At 39.1% G+C, this 16310-nt stretch overlaps 1 protein-coding gene across 8 annotated transcripts in view; it reads left to right on the plus strand.

The window, feature by feature from the left end:
• The first annotated feature begins 899 nt into the window (after nt 1-899).
• LIG4 (DNA ligase 4) overlaps nt 900-16310 on the plus strand; it is a 132998-nt gene continuing 117587 nt past the window's right edge. For 2 of the 8 annotated variants that reach the window (XR_005984082.1, XR_005984081.1), the window contains exon 1: nt 922-1027. Coding sequence is in view for 6 of the 8 variants with exons in the window: in XM_041731229.1 (XP_041587163.1) it covers nt 4953-7688 (2736 nt within the window). In the remaining 2 variants the exon portion in view is untranslated. Of the gene's footprint in view, nt 1028-1050; nt 1464-1485; nt 1975-4924; nt 7977-16310 lie in introns of those variants that run through there. The other 6 variants (XM_041731234.1, XM_041731229.1, XM_041731233.1 and 3 more) reach the window with 6 other exon arrangements.

A 16310-nucleotide genomic window follows, 5' to 3' on the forward strand; every position in this document is an offset into this window, starting at 1 on the left:
ATGCGATTTTTGTACACTAAGGACCCCTAAGGGCACTTAACAGCTTCAAAATGTTCTCAGAATCCATTGCAGCAAAATATCACTTTCTTATAATACCACATCTTAGAGCAACAATATCTTATGCTGAGGAAATAATTCCAAAAGTTGTTTCCCCCATTGTCATGGATAATTTCTCAATTCTCCATGAAAGAGGACAGGCCGTAACAAAACACTGGTAGAAATCAACAGCTCCTGGGACATAAGGACTGAGTTTGTTTTCATCTCAATCTTGAATACTTAGCAGAATTACTGTATTGGTGCTGAATAAAGGTTTGCCAAATAATTTTATTTTTAATCCTGGAACGGACGCTAAAAGAGTCCATAGTTGATTTCTGGGCATGCAACTCTTTATGTCTGTATCAAAAATTATGTGTTACGTATTTTTATGAATTATGTATTATTTCTGCATGAAGAGACAAGAACTCCCATCAAAGTTGTAACATCGTGAGAAACAAGTAGCAGAGGGCAGCCTTAGGCAATTTTGCAAATGCCTGTTTTTCCACTTGAATGAAACAGCAGACGTTTTGGGAGGGAAGATGCCCCTTTCAGTCCTGGGCACTGTCACAACCAAGCAGTGAGACACTCAGACGCCGTCACTTGCTAGGGAACACGCCACGCGGACCGAGGCCTAGGCTCATGGCCCCGTGCGCTCGATTCTCGCTCAGAGACGAAATCCACCCTCATCGGTCAACCACTGGCAAAGGGCACTGCTCCTCTGGGAGGCTAACAGGAGTCGTGTCGGCAGCTACCGGCGCCCTCCGCAGCCTGGCCAGGAGCGCCCCGGCCTAGCCCGAGCGTCCCCGCGCCTGCGCACAGCATCCCCGTGACGTCACGGCCCCGCGCTGCGACTGCGCCGACGCAGGGTTTGATCAGTCGGGGCGTCTCCCGGCCTCAGCGGCGAATGCGTCTGCGCCCGGGGCAGCTGGCGGAACCGGCTCCCGGTGCTGCGGCTTCCGGTCTGGTGACCTCACCTGCGGCTCCGGGGCCGGTAGGACGTTTGCGCGGCGGCGCGGCTCGGGGGGCGGGGTGGGGAGTGCCTGGGGGAAGGGCCTGGGCAGGCGGGCGCCGGGACTGGCTGACGAGCGGAGGGGGGGCCGCCCCGAGTCTTCTCAGCCCGGCGCAGGCGTGTGGGCTTGAAAGTTCGTTTTTCTTGCTTCGGGACAAAAAGTGTGGCAGTCCCTCCGCCCCTCCGGGCGTCACAGGTGCAGGGCCCGGGCCACCTCGGCGACCGCGCTGCGTTAGAAGGCGGGCCTTGGGCCCGGGGTCCTTGATCGGGACCGCCATCCCCGGACGCGGCGGCGGGGCGGGGGTTCGCCCGCGTCTCCCCCCGGGACCGTGCTGGCTGCGGTGTTGCAGTGGTTGTGGACGTTCTGATTGCGGGGACCCCCTTCCCCAAGCCGGTGGGGACCCTCGGGCTCAGAAAGGTAACGGGATGCTTGCCCGGGTCCGTGGCGGGCTTCCTTTGGGGGGGGCGGAGGAGGGGTGTGCCCGCCCCCCCCCCGTGGTTCCGCAGGCGGGCACCGCTGCCTGGAGCCGGACAGAGAGGCTGGAGCCTTGCTGCTCTTCTCACATCTCGTCTTTTGTCGTCCTTTCGGCTCCCACCGCCTTCTGGCCTTTTCCTGCCCCAGATTCCTTTCTGCTGAGACTCCCCCCGAATGTCACAAGTGCTTGGAAGGGAGGCCGCTGTGAACCTTTGTCCCCTAGGGAAAGAGCATCGTCTGCTCAGGGGCTGTACGAAGGACACTTAACTTGCACCAGTCGCTTTCTCTCCTGTAAAATCACACTGAGTCATCATAGTCACTGAGTACAACCTTGCTAGTGTGTTTTGTCGTGTCACTTTAGGACAAGACAGGCAGCCGCTGAGTGGACGATGAGTCATTATTGTATACGAATTGTACTCATTCTCTTGAATGTTTTGCTTATGTTTATTAAAAGGTAAGCGTATCCTTCCCTTTTTTCCTTAATATTTTGTAACATTTACATTTTGAATGTCACTTGCATCAACAAGCATTATAGAACTAAAATTAAGGATTTGCTGACTGCCAAGTACTGCGTTAAGCACCTTGTGTACATACCTGATGTCATCCTCATCTCACCTTCTACAGTCATTATCCCCATTTTACACTACAGAAACTGACAAAGACATTATGTGGCTGCCCCATGTCACGCAGCTATTAAGTTGTTGAGTTCACAGTTGAACTCACATTTAGTGGTCTCTAGAGCCTGAACCCTAACCACAAACGTTTTTTTTTTTTTTTTCCCACAAATCAAAAACATCAGCTAGGAACCTCAGAAGCCAGAAAATAAAATAAGAATGTTTAAAAGCATTGGAAATTCTAATGTTTGACTTTTTTGTACAATTTTATTATTTTTTTTGGTACAATTTTAACGAGTAAAAATATTTAAGCCTACTCATACTAATTTTGGAACCCTTGTTATATTTAGAGCAATTTTGGGATACATGTTTAACCTAGATTTCAATGTGGTTATAAAGTAATTTGAGTCTTTGCCTGCAGATTGTTGAGAGAAACCAAGACCAAGTAGAATATTCAGATATTTAGAAACTATATACCCATCTTGAATGCTCAGAAAAGTATTTCTTAACATTCTTCATATTATATCTATATATAATATATGAATTATAAATACAAGATTATATACTGGCTTGAGGGAGCCTGTTTTGAGAGGTAGACAGTGAACATACATAACCAGGTGGTTCAGTCAGTTATGCAGATGAGAAGAGAGAGGGAGCAGTTACTGATTCAAAGATAAAAGTCTCAGGAAAATGGTGTCTCATGGGTTTACCTCTTGGTCTAACTGACTCCGTAGAAGTTGAATTTCCCTTGTCAGGCATTAGACTGAGAAGTGTGGCCTTTCTGCCAAAAGGCCACCAAATGGGTGTTGAGAAACTTACCTAGTGCAGTCACAGCTGCTAAATGTTTTTGACCAAACTGAATCCTAACCGGCATATGTGGGGGGTTTGCGGGGGTATGACCAGCTGCTGGCCTTTCCTAATGTGATCTTCCAGGGACCCAACTCTAGGGGCTCAGTAATCCATTCCACAAACAGACCTACCAAGTGCCAGGCGCTACGGACACAGATCACCCCTCCTGAGTTTCTGGAGACTGTAGTAAAAGTGGTCCCATATCCAGCCATTGGATCTATTGTGCCAGATATCAGACAATGCAGCGGTGTGCCGGCAGTGTGTGTGCCTTCTTGTCTGCTGCTGCAGGGACTCTAGTGGTCTCCAGAGATGACATAGACCTCCTTCCTCCCTGTAAGGCTGCTCTGACTCCCTGCTCTCTAGGCAACATGGGGATGTGCCAGAAGGTGTCTGAAACCACAAGACAGAATGTAGTTTATATTCTAAGGATGCACATTTTTACTTGAAGTCCTTATTGGGAGAGTGAATTGATTTTAATGTTACGTAGTTTAAATAATATAATAGCTCTGATATCATATAGATTTTAATAGAATTTTCTGGGATGCCTGGGTGGCTCAGTTAAGCATCAAACTCCTGATTTCAGCTCAGATCATGATCTCAGGGTGTGAGGTTGAGCCCCGTGTCATTCTCTGCACTGGGCATGGAACCTTCTTAAGATTCTCTCTCTCCCGCTCCCTCTGCCCCTCCCCACCTCTTAAAAAAAAAAAAAAAAGAATTTGCATGAATATTTAAAATTTCAAAGAAATGTCACACTTGTGGTGACCACTTTAGGAAATAGTCTAGACCCTAACCCAGCAAGGTACCTGTTATTTCCTCTCTGACTTTAGACAATGCTTCAGTGAAAAACTGTCTCGTGACATTTTACTTTTGTTAAAACATTTAGCATTTTATAATTACTTCCCACTATATCCCCTTTTTCTTTAACAGAATGTATGCTGTATTAAGGCAGAAGCAAACTATTTGCCTATAGTATGTTTCCCTGGTGCATATGTAGCTGGTGAATTGTTGGAGGGTAAATGGCATGTGAATATGAACAAAAAACTGTACTAATGAATTTGAATTTATAAAGCTATTTAAATTACTATGATAAAATAGAGCTAAAAGAAGTACATTACGTAAGGATTTCATGGAGAAGGTTTTTTGAGTTGGGTTTTGAATACTGGAGTGATTTGGCATAGCTAGTAGTGAAATGAAAGTAAACATAGACATAGGCTTTGTTTGGCTGAAAGAAGATTTTTTTTTTTCTTCCTGCAAAGCCGAGTTTCAAGTCAGTGATTTGTTAAAAACATCTATTTCTGATGTTGTGTGGTAGTCTGACAGGAGAAGAGGAGAAATGTAAGGAAAGGCCTTCCCTCAGAAACCCAGAAACGAAATTAATTGAGCCTTGTTTTTCTGTTATTGTTATTCTTTGGCATTATGTGCTAAGTAAGGAATGGAATTGGGATCCCTGGGTGGCTCAGCGGTTAAGCGCCTGCCTTCCGCCCAGTTGCAATCCTGAAGTCCCGGGATCGAGTCCCGCATCCGGCTCCCTGCATGGAGCCTGCTTCTCCCTCTGCCTATGTCTCTGCCTCTCTCTCTGTGGGTCTCTCATGAATGAATAAAATCTTAAAAAAAAAAAAAAAAAGGAATGGAATCATTAATTCACTGAAAGTTGGATTTAGGGAGAAAAACAAAGTGGTCCATCTCAGTATCGTAAATGTAGGGAAAGGGGCTGGTGATACTTTCGATAATAAATACTAAATAAGATTGAAGTAAAATAGTTGATTTTTCACTGAATGTAGAGATTGAGAAGAGATATAATTTATAGAATTAATTCATTTTCATGTGGCAAACATTGATAAACATTTATTACAAATGAGGCACTCTCTGTAAGGTCATTACATTAAATATTTAGTTGAATTTTATCTTTTATTTAAAGCTATTCTCTTTTTGCCTTATTAGTTAAACCAGAGGATTCACCATCGCTTCTATGGCTGCCACACAGACTTCACAAACTGTTGCATCTCACGTTCCTTTTGCAGATTTGTGTTCAACTTTAGAACGAATACAGAGAAGTAAAGGACGTGAAGAAAAAACCAGACACTTCAGAGAATTTTTAGATTCTTGGAGAAGATTTCATGATGCCCTTCATAAGAACCAAAAAGATGTCAGAGACTCTTTTTATCCAGCAATGAGACTTATTCTTCCTCAGCTAGAAAGAGAGAGAATGGCCTATGGAATCAAAGAAACTATGCTTGCTAAACTTTATATCGAATTGCTTAATTTACCTAAAGAAGGAAAAGACGCCCTTAAACTTTTAAATTACAGAACACCCACTGGAACTCGTGGAGATGCTGGGGACTTTGCAACAATTGCGTATTTTGTGTTGAAACCAAGATGTTTGCAGAAAGGAAGTTTAACCGTACAGCAAGTAAATGACATTTTAGACTCAATTGCCAGCAATAATTCTGCCAGAAGAAAGGACCTAATAAAGAAAAGTCTTCTTCAGCTAATAACTCAGAGTTCAGCACTGGAACAAAAGTGGCTTATACGGATGATTGTAAAGGACTTAAAACTTGGTTTTAGTGAGCAATCTGTATTCTCTGCTTTCCATAATGACGCTGCCGAGTTGCATAATGTCACTACAGATCTGGAAAAAGTCTGTAGGCAACTGCATGATCCTTCCATAGGACTCAGTGATATTTCTATCACTTTATTCTCTGCCTTTAAACCTATGCTGGCTGCTATAGCAGATATTGAGCGAATAGAGAAGGACATGAAACACCAGAGTTTCTACATTGAAACCAAGCTAGATGGTGAGCGTATGCAAATGCACAAAGACGGGGATGTGTATCAGTATTTCTCCCGAAACGGATATAACTATAAGGATCAGTTCGGCGATTCTCCACGGGAAGGTTCTCTTACACCGTTCATTCACAGTGCATTCAAAACAGATGTACAGATCTGTATCCTGGATGGCGAGATGATGGCCTTCAACCCTAATACACAAACTTTTATGCAAAAGGGGAATAAGTTTGATATCAAAAGAATGGTGGAGGATTCTGATCTGCAAACCTGTTATTGTGTTTTTGATGTACTGATGGTTAATAATAAAAAGCTGGGACGTGAAACCCTGAAAAAGAGGTATGAAATTCTTACTAGTGTTTTTACACCAATACCAGGTAGAATAGAAATAGTGCAAAAAACACAGGCTCATACTAAGAAAGAGGTAATCGATGCTTTGAATGAAGCAATAGATAAAAGAGAAGAGGGAATCATGATAAAACATCCTCTATCTATTTACAAGCCAGACAAAAGAGGTGAAGGATGGTTAAAAATTAAGCCTGAGTACGTAGATGGGCTGATGGATGAACTGGACATCTTAATTGTTGGGGGCTATTGGGGCAAAGGTTCACGAGGTGGAATGATGTCTCATTTTTTGTGTGCTGTAGCAGAGAAGCCTCCTCCTGGTGAAAAACCGTCAGTGTTTCATACTCTGTGCCGTGTTGGTTCAGGTTATACTATGAAAGAACTGTATGATCTGGGTTTAAAATTGGCCAAACATTGGAAGCCTTTCCATAAAAAAGCTCTACCAAGCAGCATTTTATGTGGAACAGAGAAGCCAGAAGTATACATTGAGCCTTGTAATTCTGTCATTGTTCAAGTTAAGGCGACAGAGATTGTCTCCAGTGATATGTATAAAACTGGCTGCACATTGCGTTTTCCACGGATTGAAAAGATAAGGGAAGACAAGGAGTGGCATGAATGTACTACCGTGGATGACTTAGAGCAACTTCGAGGGAAAGCGTCTGGAAAGCTTGCATCTAAACACCTTGATATAGGTGGTGATGATGAACCACAAGAAAAGAAGCGGAAAGCTGCCCCAAAGATTAAGAAAATTATTGGAATTATCGAGCACTTGAAAGCACCCAACCTTACTAATATAAATAAGGTTTCTAATATATTTGAAGATGTGGAGTTTTGTGTTATGAGTGGAACAGACAGCCATCCAAAGCCTGACCTAGAGAACAGAATTGCAGAATTTGGTGGTTATATAGTACAAAACCCAGGCCCAGACACGTACTGCGTGATTGCAGGATCAGAGAACATCAGAGTAAAAAACATCATTTCTTCAAATAAACATGATGTCGTCAAGCCTGAGTGGCTGTTAGAGTGTTTTAAGACCAAAAGCTGTGTGCCGTGGCAGCCCCGCTTTATGATTCACATGTGCCCATCGACAAAAGAACATTTTGCCCGTGAATATGATTGTTATGGTGACAGTTATTTTGTTGATACAGATTTGAACCAACTGAAGGAAGTGTTCTCAGGAATTAAAAATTCTAGCAAACAAACTCCAAGAGAAATGGCTTCTCTGATTGCTGATTTAGAATATCGGTATTCCTGGGACCGCTCCCCACTCTGTCTGTTCCGACATTGTATTGTTTATGTGGACTTGTATGCTGTTATTAATGACTTGAGTACCAAAATCGAGGGAACAAGATTAGCAATTACAGCTTTGGAGCTTCAATTTCATGGAGCAAAAGTAGTTTCTTGCTTAGCTCAGGGAGTGTCTCATGTAATCATTGGGGAGGATCATAGTCGTGTTGCAGTTTTAAAATCTTTTCGAAGAACTCTTAAGAGAAAGTTTAAAATCCTGCAACAAGATTGGGTAACTGAGTCAATAGACAAGTGTGAGTTGCAGGAGGAAAATCAATATTTGGTTTAAAGCTAGCTTTTCTAGTGAGGAAAGCCTGTGATCTGGTGGCCACATTGTAACATGTGGTCATAATAAAATATCAAACTATATTTTTATCCCTTAAAATTTATGCTTAAATATATTAGATATAGAAAAACAATAATTTTAACTTTTGAGATAAGACATTGAATGGACCAAAGCCAAGAAAAAAATTCATTTTAACAGTGTAGTATTTAATGACTTTTAAAACCAAGATGAGGGACACCTGGATGGCTTAGTGGTTGGTCATCTGCCTTTGGCTCAGATCCTATCCCAGGGTCCTGGGATCGAGTTCCACATCGTGCTCCCCAAAGGGAGCCTGCTTCTCTCTCTGCCTATGTCTCTGCCTCTCTCTCTGTGTCTCTCATGAATAAATAAATAAAATCTTTAAAAAAAAAAAAGTTTTTTTTAAATAAATAAAACCAAGATGAAATAAACAGTTTATCCCTACTGAAATCTAGAATTCTGACCCAAATATTAATAAAATACATTCAGAAGCTTTTAGAGTCATTAAAAGCATTGATCTAAGTGGATTTTCTGAAGTAAAATTTTAATAGTTTTTATCTAATAAAAGCATTGCAAGAAAAAATTGTTACAATCGGACATATATTATGTCTTTTAAACTGAAGGTGAAAATATAAAATGTGAAATGTAAACAAATTTTTAAAGTTAAGGACAACCTCGGGAATAAAACCTCATAAAAAAAAACTTGTTAATGGCATCGTTAGGTAAATTAGGAGAAATAAAAGTAGATCTATTTAATTAAAAGAAACTTGCAGTTTTAAAAATACTTGACCCACATTTTTTTTTTTTTTTCAAAACTAGAGCATGTTTTAAAGAGAATGTTTTTAGGTGAACTGTACACCAGGATAAACAGTATTCACAGAGAGTGGTTTTCTTAGATGTAATCCATTGAGTACATGTCAAAATGGCATATGTCTCGTGACTTCCATTACATAGGGGTAAACTGCTTTGACTATTTAAAATGATTTTTATCCTTAGGTTATTTAAATTCAGTATGTATAATATGTATTACATTTAGATTTATATACCAAATTTTGGAATACAGTCTATTCATTTTGAAAAATATGTTTTCATGACACCTTTGCAATACTTGAAATATGGTACCTGAGGAAATGTTATTATTTATTTGTAAGTAATTTGAAATTTTATCGAAACAGTGGAACAAATGTTATTGTTATATTTCTTAATTTAAATAAAATATTTAATATGCTATTAAAATGTATGATGTATTTATTTTAGAACACTTCCTAATAGTTATTTCAATCATAAATATGGTATCAATATAATTTTTTACAGATTCAAATCAGATTCCTATTTGAGGTCCTTTCTATTTCATATTAGAATGAACTTTATTAAAAACTTAAACTTTCAAAGTTTTAGGATACCTATTGAGAAAAACTACAAAATAGACACCAGTAAGAATAATAAGGGAGGAAAGTACATAATTTTACCACCAAAGCTATTAACATTCCCTATTTTATGTTATTGATAGTAAGGAAAGCACAAAATACTTTATTTACAGTGTAGCAGATAAATATAAAACTATAATGCTGTATATGATCAGCTTTTCTCAATGGGTGGATTTACAGGTCACTAAAATATATCAACAGGTCACTAAAATATACCAACATCACTTTAAATTGTTGTACACTGTCCTACTGAATGTAGTGTAATGTATTCAGCTAGCCCTTATTGTCACCTAACAGGTTATTTGACCTTGCACCCACTGCTGCCCCCCCACGCTTTTTTGTTTTCCTACTAAACATAATAAATCTGAATCATAGTCTGTGTATTCTAGTTTTGTTTGTTTCTTATACATTCTTAGAATGGAGTCGCTTATTCAAAATTAATGTATTTTTTAGTAAATTGATGTGCATTTATGCAAAGTACCTTTCTAGTTTCTTCTCATCTTTCTCATCCCTAAATGTTGTAGAGTTTAGTTTCTTAGCATTGGACCTATTCTCTTTCTTTATTCGCTCTGTAGGTATTCTCATCCCATCCCTTGGCTTTAACTTTGCTAATACCTCTCATGTATTTTTAGCTCTGATTTCTTTGCTGAACTCCAGTTCATGTATCTATCCACATAACATCATCACATGAAGTCTAATGAAACTCTCATACTTAATGTGTGTAACTATATCATATCAAAATTTTAAAATGAAAAAGAGAGTAGTATAATTAACCTACATGTGCACATTGCTCAGTGTGAACAATTGTCAATGATCAGTCTTTTTCATATTTATAGACCTGGATTGTTTTTTAACATTTAGATTACCTAATTTAATTTACAAGTGTTCTGGATTTCTCTGGATTTCTCAAATACACTTACACTCCTTCCTAGCATTCCCCTCCTCACTAAATGGTGTATCTATTCACCCTGCTGCTCAAGATGAAAACCTTGGAGCAATCATTGGCTCCATCTGTTCTCATATTTCCAATACACAGCAAGTCTTACTGGCTAGAGTTTCCAAATAATCCAGAATATGACCTCTCACTGGCTTTTCTTTTTGCACTTTTATCATTGCTCTCCAGAACAACATTTTTACTTTTAAAGATGCAGTCAATTCATTTTTCTTCCACTGGTCAGAATTACTGAATTCCCATCACTCATAACTTCCAAAATCTTATAAATAAATGGCCAGTTGGACTTGGCCCCAATTACCTGTCTTTTGTTAGCTCTCTGATTTGATTTCCTACCAGGTACCCCCTTGCTCACCACACTGTAATCTCACTGGTCTGTGTGCTATTGATTACAACTTCCTTCAGGTCTATAGTTTCCTCCACTCACATCCCCAATACTCACTATCCCTTCACTTTGCTTTACCTTTATTTCTTACCACTAGAATACAAATTCCATGAATAAAGGCACTTGATATAGTTTGTTCACTGTTGTAATCGGTCATTCAATAAATATTCATGGAATGTATCCTCTGAATCAGATGGGAAAGCCTACTTTGCTCTTCTTCAAAGCCATGGGTTCCTGCCAGAAAGCAGGATGAGATATTTCTTGTTCAGGAACACCTTTTTCTGCAACCCTGATGGTTAGCACCGTTCTGAAAGAGTTCCTATCTTTAGGCTGATGGCATCTTCCTTGAAAATCAGGTAGCTACCCTACCTACTTCACAGTCATGCACTTTGTTTGACATTGAAGTGAAAAGGGCTGATTTGGAAGCTTGGAATTCTCACTCGGGAAAATAGATTGAATACAGCTTTAAAACATCTAATATGGAATTCCCTGAGCACTAGAGCTATTCTATAAACCATTACCATTCAGTTTCAGCCAACATACATTTGTACTTTCTTTGATAGTCATATAAGTTTAAAAGAATGAGTATGACAGCCTTTGCTTTCAAGGAACTCACAGAATACCAAAAGATAGGTAATTGGAATACAAAAGATAAGTGCTTTCCTAGATAAAGGAATGATGGATTCCCTGAAAAGCCATATGCTGTAATGAAAAGAATACAAGCTTTAGGATCTAGTTATCCTGGGCTCTGTTCCAGTTTTTGCACCAATTGTCTGTGTTATCAGAGCAAATCACAGCCTCTTTGGACCTTAGTTTCTAAACTTTCAAATGGAAACTATCTATCCCACCCAGAATGTTTGAGGACAGAATTATAGCACCCAGCATACAGAAAGGACCCTTCAGCTTTTATCTGCTGCTCTTATCTGGACCTCTCCAGAGGAGGTTAATTATACCAATGGGGGTTAATAAGTGAGTGGATTCTGGAACCATAAGTAGAATTCCATCAGGCATAGTGGTATGGAGGGTGTTTCCTGGCAGAGGGAAGGTAATACAGGCGTGGGGAGTACAAAAATTCAGGGGAGAGTATGTGTAAAATATTCAAAATTAGGTGGGAGGGAAAGATATAGGTAAATTTGGATAGATTTTTGAAAGATTAATGCCATGCTGCAGAATATGAAAATACATTGAAGAATTTTAAGCAAGGTATTTCAAGTTCCTGTCTAAGGCTTACTTCTTGATTCCCCCCATTTTAGTTCAAGCTCATGTAGCAAAAATACCGTCAACTGAAGGGCTTAAACAGCAAACATCTATTTCTCACAGTTCTGGAGGCTGGAGGCTGGAAGTCCAAGATCAAGGTCCCAGCATGGTTGGTTGAGGGGTGTCTTCTGTAGACTTCTTATTGTATCATACCTGGCGGAAGGCACTAATCTCATTCATGAAGGCTCCCCTCATGACTTAAACACCTTCCAAAGCTCCTACCTCCAAATACCATCACTGTTAGGGGTTAGGATTTCAACATACAGATTTGGAGGACACACAAACATTCAATCATTTTGTAGAATAAGAAAGTTTTATTTAGATGTAAATTTGTCTTTCTATCTGGGGGCCTGAAGCTCCATATTCTTGAGCTTCTATAACTGGCCGCACACTCTTCCTATATATTGTTGTAAATAGCAAATATATTTTAAAAGACTTGATAGAGTACCTGGGCCATAATAGTCTCTAAACAAAAGCAATTGCCCATTTCTCTTCATCTCTGCTTTTTCTCTGGTAGAAATGTGCCAGAGACAATCCAAATTGGTCCTTGATCAAAACTGATTTAAAAAAAAAAAAAAACCAACTGATTTTTTCCCTGATCTATAGTTATGACATTAAATAGTCATTTTACTGTTATTCAGGGTATCATGTCATGTGTGATCTCAAGTAAATAATGTGTATTCCCCAAATGTAGCACTTATCCTCACTGGATCTCGGTATTGGCATTTGTTGAGTGTTGTAAAGGACAACATGGCCTTAGGTCCCTCACAGCTCTAAAATTATTATGCATTTGTAACCTTTCATTTAGGGTTATCATGTACTAGTTGAATTAATTAAAAGCCATTTTATATCTTTGGGAAGTTGTAGTGACAGTAGGATAATATCCTGATCTATGTAAAATCAATAAATAGTTTTCATTCTTTTTTAAAAAATATTTTATTTATTTATTCATGATAGACATAGAGAGAGAGAGACAGAGAGAGAGAGAGAGGCAGAGACACAGGCAGTGCCTGACGTGGGACTCGATCCCGGGTCTCCAGGATCCCACCTGGGCCAAAAGCAGGAGCCAAACCCCTGCACCACCCAGGGATCCCCAATAAATGGTTTTCAATACATACTAAGTCTTAAGCATTATAGCAAATGTGAGAATTAAAAAGTAACAAAAATAAACAGCATGAAACATGAAATATGTTTTAGAATATTATATATAACTTTAAAGTTCTTAAAATTTAACTTTTTAGATTAAATTAATGATCCTAAATGTGTTAGGGGTATCTCTTTATTTGGAACCTATTGTTTGAATAATTAATGAAAAATAGCCAAATATGTATTCTATTAAGGAGGTATTAATTCTTAATATTACTCTTTTATACATTTAGAATTATATATATTAAAAGATCACATTTACTAGACCTCAATAATGTTAACTAAAAACTATTTTTTAAAAAGATTTTATTTGAGAGAGAGTGGTAGGGGTGGGGAGAGGGAGAGGGAGAAGCTCTGAGCAGGGAGCCTGATGATCATGACCTGAGCTGAAGGCAGACACTTAACCAACTGAGCCACTCAGCCGCCTCACTAAAGACTATTTTTACATATCTATAAAAGATACATGTTTTCTTGTATTTCTTTAGACTATTACCTGAATGCCAACAATATTAAAATTTCTGAATTGGGCAAAAGGATATAAAAACATGTATGAATGTCATGTAAGGACAGATGGCTTGCATCCTGGAGGCTTTTATTTCTTATGATATTCTTTAGAATTCACTAATAACTGCAATACTGTTAAAAGTCATGCAAAGAAACTTCTTTAGAAATGTATGAAATATCTGTCAGAGGATGGACTACGGTGGGTATAGTGTAAGGTCATCCCCATGATCCCTGCATAATGGTGCTCACATTCTTGTACAATCCTCTCCACTAGATCATAGATATGACCTGTGACTGACTTCTTATCAGTAGACTATGACAATGATAGATGGCACTGCATGATTACATTATGTTGTATAAGTCTGTCTTACTAGCTGACTCTCCCTAGCCTGTTTCCCTTCTTCCCTCCCTCTTCCGCTTCCCTCTCTCCCTCCTTCTATCACTTTTCCCTCTTTCTCTCTGCTGACTTTCACAGAAGTAAGCTGTCAAATATCTTACATCTGTGAGAAACCAGGTGCTGCCACAGCCACAAGAGCAGGGAAGCAAATGCTTTCCAAATTGAGCCTTCAGTTAGAAATGCAGCAATAGGTAACTAGTTCATGTCTCATAATGCTCTCCTCTTCCTGAAAACCTTCAGTTTTTATAAATAATAATAATAATAATAATAATAATAATAATAATAAATTTATAAATAAGGACTGCATATCAAAGTGCTAGTAGTGTTCAGGGCATATGGGGCAGTAAAGAAATATTTCCTTCTTCACCATTTGCTCTGTAAGGCTTACTAGAAAAAAAAATCTAAATTGAGTGTAACACATTTAACCTGCCCTCAATTTTGTCTTTTCTCTGCTTAGCCAATTCCAGCCAAACTGACTGACTATACTTCACCCTTTATACCTCCATGAACATCCTGTTTCTTCTTCTGAAATGTCCTCTTTGAGTACCTGCTATGACAATCCCCCAAGTTTAGATCCTATTCATCTTTGAAGAGCTGATATGCCATTTTTATCATGTAATCTGCCCCAGTTTCTTAGTCATGATGCATCTCCTCCCTACAACCCAGGAACCTATATGTTTTGTGCTTCTTATAACTTTCTGCCTCAAAATCTATTTGTCTGATGTTATCTTTTGAGTTAGTGCTTTGAGGATACGAATAATGCTGCATGAGTCTCTTATGCTTCAGTGTGTCTTGTGTTTATCGAGGTTCATAAATATATTAGAATACAACTACACAGTATTGCTTCACTACTTTTTCTTGAGAGTTCTTTCCTTGTCCGTAGCGTCACTGTTATTTTTAAGAGACTTTATACTGACACTAATGACATCACCAGTATTCACTGCTTAAAAATTCTCTGCTGGAATAAATATACATACAGTTATAACTCAGTAGTTGAGAGCACAGACCCCAGAACAAGGTGCCTGAGTCTGAATTCAGACTGGGCATATCTGGGCAAGCAATGCAACTTTTCTGTGTCTTGATTTCCTCTTGTATAAAATAGGGTAATAACAGCACCTACTTTATCACGTTGTTTTGAGGACTAGTTTGTGTGTGTGTGTGTGTGTGTGTGTGTGTGTGTGTGTGTGCATGCGTGCATACGTGTACATGCATAATGCCTGGAACACTGCATCATATCAGGTATTATTTTGTATATAATGTAGAAGGGGAATACCAGGTGCAGGGGTTCTGTGACACATGGTAATAACAGAATGTGAATTGGAGAAAAGAATTGTTATTTGTAAGGGAAAACCTTCCAACAGGCAGTCAATCATTTTTTGCCCTTTCTTCTACATAATGATTCACCCCTGGGGAGGATTTTTACACAACCCTCCTCTCACCGCCCCCGCCCCGGGGCTGGGCAGCACCTAGAGACTATTTGATTGTCAAGACTGGGGAAGTGCAACTGCCATATGGTAGATGGGGCCAAGGATGCCATTGAATATCCCATGATGAACAGGAAAGTCCCCCACAATTAACCAGACAAGGAGCTTCACAGTGTTGAAGTGGAGAAAGCTGTTCTAGAATCATGTGAAATGTAATGGGAGAAGACACTGTTTTATTTGTTAGTGATGCCTTCAGACTAGCCATAACCACAGCTTTATTGCGAGTCAGTTTTTCATTCATAAAACAAATGCTCATTCCTGATTATTTCGTTCAAAGGGGTTAGTATGTGGGTTAATTAGTGTTTGCAAAGCTCTTTGAAGATGTAAAGTCCTACATAAGTGCTATTTATTATTAATTACCATTCTGGAAGACCTGTGCTGTGACCCTACTTGTTTACTAGCCCAGTCAAACCTCAAAGACCTGAGTGATACTGAATGAGTTTTGATAATTTGGAACGTTTATAATGAGAAAGATAGGCATCTGGGACCTAAGCCCTTTTTTGGATGGCTGGGATATGACTCTATATAAATTAGCTCATTAAAATCAAGAAAACTATAGGTTTTGCATTGGGGTCTGTTTCCTAAATTGGAGTAAATTTCTTCCAACTTTGCAAAACTATATATAGCAAGAGAGGGTGGAATCCATCATATAACTTTAATGTTTATGAAGAAACAGAAATAATGCATAGGAAAAATTACATTATTTTTATTTATAAGCTGCTTTTCTCTGGCCCACAAGTCACTGTGTAATTTAGACTGTCCAGTAAAATGAAGGCAATAAAATGGTTTGCAAAAACCTCAGGAAACCAGGTATAATACAATATGCTTTTTTCTCTAGATATGAAGTATAAATTATGACATAAATACAGTTTTATACTTCCACTGTAGGAATGTCTTTAAATTTCAAAATAGCTCTTAATCTCACCTAATTTGATGTTTTCCTGTTACAGTAGTCTAACCTGTAGACTTACATAACAGTATTATATTTAACTCAGCATCAGTCTGGATCACATATTTGTCCATGACATACTGGGGTAAATCTGGGGTGGCTAGCC

This window comes from Vulpes lagopus, chromosome 16 (assembly GCF_018345385.1).
Source record: "Vulpes lagopus strain Blue_001 chromosome 16, ASM1834538v1, whole genome shotgun sequence".
In the NCBI taxonomy this organism is placed as follows: Eukaryota; Metazoa; Chordata; class Mammalia; order Carnivora; family Canidae; genus Vulpes; species Vulpes lagopus.